General features: G+C 49.3%; 1 protein-coding gene across 1 annotated transcript; it reads right to left on the bottom strand.

Moving 5' to 3' along the window:
* Positions 1-265: 265 nt before the first annotated feature.
* FOXG_15543 (uncharacterized protein) lies at positions 266-2,246 on the bottom strand (the record flags this gene model as incomplete). The annotated part of the gene is made up of 4 exons (XM_018395642.1): positions 266-1,112; positions 1,160-1,309; positions 1,364-1,487; positions 1,629-2,246. 4 exons carry the CDS (start codon positions 2,244-2,246, stop codon positions 451-453), a joined length of 1,554 nt encoding a protein of 517 aa, XP_018255841.1. The 3' UTR covers positions 266-450.
* Positions 2,247-4,523: the final 2,277 nt, after the last annotated feature.

The following is a 4,523-nucleotide window of genomic DNA, read 5'->3' as shown; positions in this document are numbered from 1 at the left end:
GCAGAGAGCAGCAGAACAGAAAGGAAACGCATAACCGAGGAACAGGCACAGTATGGGTTCCAGGAGACTGATTTCAATTCGGATGGTACGAAGCAAGGTACAGTAAGGGCTTTAGGAAACGCAGACACAATATGAGCAATGTGTGGCACAGCATGGGCTTGGGGAGACGAGAACGAAAAATAAGCCAATGTACGTAAGCATTAGTGACTAGTGTCCTATCGGCTATAATACACCGCCGGGCGTAATAAATTGTATTGAATTGTACTGTATAGCGAAAGAAATAGTATGCACATATTGATATTCTTTCCACAGAAATTCCCCTTGCGCCAGTTTATATGCTTGCCTCCCTGTCCGGCGCCTGTCTCTCCTACGAGAGCTCCCTTGGTCGTAGACCGCATGCAATCATTATAACCCTCATCATGCTTGGTAAAGAGTCATGGATCCATCCTGTCAAGCCCAGTTGCTTGTGTCCTCCACTCCGTACAACAAGACATATTTGAGGATGTCTGAGAGCGAGATGATGCCCTTGAGCTTATTCTCATCGTCAACCACTATCAGACGATAGACTCTGCTCTTTCGGACTGTGTCAAAGATGGAATCTAGGCGATCGCCTTCGCTGCACGTATAAATGTCAGGGCTCTCGTCAGGTCTCTTGCATAGTGCCTCACCAACAGAGCCGTCCAAGTCATCGTAGGCGCCACCTTTGATACAGGGGATGACATCAACTGCCTCAAAGGCGTTCAGCACCCGCCCATGTGAATCGACGATTGGAACACAGCTGATGTCGTGTTTCACCATGAGATGAACCACGTCAAGCACAGAACTGCTCATCAAGGCGGTAGCGATGCCTGAGTATGTGCCGAGGCCAATGTCTCGAACTGTTTTTTTCAGCAGCACCGTGTTGTGTTCGTTGTTGATGGCGATAAACTTGACGATATGATATTGGGCAATGACCGAAACGACCATCTCCTTGTTGGTCTCGCTATCGACATCGACGAGTGAGATTTGTCGAGCGCGGGACTCGAGCATGTGTCGACAGGCCTCATAAAGCGGCTTTGAAGGGTGAACCGAGACCGTCTCGATGGGTATTGCGCCGATCGCTTTCTCGATGTCTGGCCATTGTTAGCGATACACGCCTCGCATAAAGACACCGACCAACCTCTTAGGCTACTGAGTCGAAACTGGTCGAGTTTGCTAAACTCGCCAGGAAACTGGCAATAGTACTGAATCAAATTGATAAAATCGGTGCTCGTAAGGATACCGGCGAATCGGGAAGTTTTTGAGTTCCATAGAGGAGCCGATACAATTGCTGTGGCGAAGGTTTAGCATTGGTGGTCAAATCTGCAGGTATCGGGTGACACACAGTTTTCCGTAAGGATGTTGATGACTTTCTTAATGAGGAGATCGGTATCGAGGACAATGAGTCGAAACGAGAAGGGTAGAGCATCGTAGCTGGTGCGAACTCTAAGGAAATCGCGAATGGCATTCTATCAAACAGGAGATTAGCTTCAACTCGAGATATCGTCTGTTACCGGATGCGCGCGTGCCCCACGTCGGAAGTTGCAGGGGCAGACGGATGCGATGAGGCAAGACAAATTCTAAAGGGAGACAAAGAGACGAACACATACCAGACCCTGCAACTGATCTCTGTCCAACGGATTTAGAGGCTTTGGCTCGATGGGCGCCATTGGGCTCCGGATAGAAGTCCTGCGTCGTAGGTAGGATGACGGAGCGACAAATTGAGGGACATGGCCATGACCGGCGGCTGTGATGGAGAGGCCAGTGGAGGTTGATGCGGCCCGCCCGCGTGGAGTTATCAAAGCCGGTCCAGCTACCACTCCAACTCCAGTTTCAGCGGCGGGTGGCGCTGGTGTTGGCCGATCTGTGCCTGGAGCTGAGGTCATGTTCGAAGCGCCTCCAGCTGTTGTGCCAATCATGCCAGGCACTGTACTGGAGGCATCATTTTCGACACGGGGCAGCTGACCTACATCATTGTCACCCTCTGCATCACCAGTTGGAGATTCGGACGGAGGCTGTTGGGGTTGCGTTTCACTCTGGGCTTCGATCCACGATTTGAAGTGGGCTTTTGCTGGGTCTTCAACTTGAGCTTCATCTGTCACTTCAATGTGGCCTTGGAATCCTCGAAGTTCGCTTGGTAAATCGATATCTGCTGGTGCCTTTGCTTTTGCCTTTGGTTGGAAGGGTCGACCCCCTTGTACGGATTCGGCTTCTGGATTTCCTTTCATTCCAACCAATCCCTACTCTTGGCGTTGCACAAGGTGATGCGATAGCAAAAGTTCACGGCGGGAGATTTTAATGGTCTGAGTAAATCGGGAAATAGCAAAGGGTGAAATGCTGCGAGCTTGTTAAGTGCCAGAAGGGAGGCAGACGAGCAGTAAGTTATGGCGCATCACTGTCTCTCGGGGGGAGGAAAATCGCGGGCGTAGTAAATGTGTAGGGCAGACAGGGGAGGCAATCTGGTTATCAGGCGACAACAAGCCTGAATAAAGGCCAATAAAAATAATACGACAACGTTGACGACAATTCCATACCATCAAAGGTGCAAGTTTGTTTGATAAAAGTTGAAGGAAAGGTGGTCGCAGAGTAAGAGGGAAAAAAGAGCGCAAACCATCCGTCACCTCTCGCAATCGCGTGCCATAGGTTGCTTCGTGGCCTTAAGTACGGGTTGAAACAGCCAACGTCATACAAGTATGACTAAAGGTGTGTGAGCCAACCTGGTGCAGGCACCTCAGGAAGGCATCTGGGAGGCCCGCCGTCGCGAGTTGAGTAGAATAGAATAGCAGCTCACCCTTTGGGATCGTGCACGTCGCATTGCAGGACCTACTTGCTTGGGCTGTAATAAGCGATAAGAGAGCCACCTACACTACAGTTTGCCCAACAAAATTCCAGCAATAATGTTACTGTGTAGCAGACGCTACTCCATACCTCTCAACTTTATCTCCTCAGTGCCCACAAGCCTCAATTCTCGTACTGACAGCGGGGTCGGTCCAATTAAAATGCCTCAAACAAGGGGTACTTTATTGCCTACCTAATTTCTATTATGATAGAAGTACCAGCAATCCCCCAAGAGGCCTGTTTTTTGGCTTTTTGACCTCACTTGGCCTTGCCGAACGCCCTGACAAGCAAAGCAATTCGACCCCATTTTCCGGCGGACAAGAAGGTGCTCTTTTGCTGTATTTCAGGGTCGGATTCGTCCCCTGCGCGATACCTCTTCCTTGACTGACTTTCTTCATGATATGTGTTGAATAAGGCGTTGTAAATGCACTCTCGCCACTCCCCTTGAGTCATATACCTCTTCCAATTTGGCTGGGCCCCGCGTAGTTGAGCAATATAGCTATTAGTAAGGGCCACATCAAGAAGGAAGGCCCAACAAAGTGCCTGCCAAGTGTCGTGGCGGAGGGGATGATCGTAGGCATAATATTGTTGAAGTGAGAAGATGCTTATCGCTTTTTTCATCCTAACAGTGCAGCAGGGGAACCACTGTTTATGTACAGGCACAATCTCTTGTAGAATGTTCCTCCTTCTTCCACACCTTGCCACCGCCTTGGTCGCCTCACGCTTGTGATCTCCAACAGAATGAGACGCTTAGTCGACGCCGGCGCGCCAAGACGAAACGTCTCCGAGAAGTGAGAACCTCACTCTAGGCCAGGGACAGGATTCTCAAGGCCAGAACGAGGTAGATGTGCAGTTAGAAGAAGAAAGTCGTCGCAATGGTCGTCGGAAGCGGAGGCCAGAAACGAAGGAACGGCGGTGTGACGTCTACGGCAAGGCAGGGCATAACGCACGAAGATGCCAGATAGAAGTAGTAGTGTCTCAAGAACACGGTTCCAATTGATTTGAGCCGATTTAGAGTCTTGCGGTTGATTTCGCAGGGTAGAGAGTAGCGAGGGTGTGGCCAAGTGCCTCATTCGCCTATCTGCCTCACTCGCTTATCAAGTACATTATATCCATTCCACATGTCAACCTAGCACTGATACACGAATGCAGACTGAGATAAAAAGATCAGTGTGTCGATTGTATTATTCCCCCCATATCTAAGGAACGACGAAGGTTAGTCTCTTATACTTGTGTTCAATCTGTTGATCTCATAGGCAGCAGGCTGCTCATATGAAAAAAAACCAGACTGCAGAAGAGAGGGGTGATGACAGTAGAGGAGGGAAGGCAAGCGATTGATCAGATGAATGTTGACGGGCAGGCAGCGGAAGAATCGTTGAGAAGTGGTAGTCAGGAAAGGTCGGTGCAAGCAAAGGAAAAGCATTGTGGAGCATGCGGCAAGATGGGGCATAACGCAAGAACATGTCAGATAGTTGTTTCAGTGTCTGAGGAAGAGTATAGCAATTAGTTTCAATTGATTTAGAGGTTCGTTGTGTTTTTGTGACGATTTACATCTTGTGGATCGATGTTTGTTGACACTCGCTTGCCTGAGACACTTGCTTATCATGTACGTTACACTCTTTGCTTTCTGGAGATCATTATCCCTCCCGATAATCTTAGCACAGCTT

This window comes from Fusarium oxysporum, chromosome 15, assembly GCF_000149955.1.
Source record: "Fusarium oxysporum f. sp. lycopersici 4287 chromosome 15, whole genome shotgun sequence".
NCBI classification, from domain to species: domain Eukaryota; kingdom Fungi; phylum Ascomycota; class Sordariomycetes; order Hypocreales; family Nectriaceae; genus Fusarium; species Fusarium oxysporum.
The sequence above is the reverse complement of the archived record's forward strand: the minus strand, read 5'-3'. Positions and strand labels throughout refer to the sequence as shown.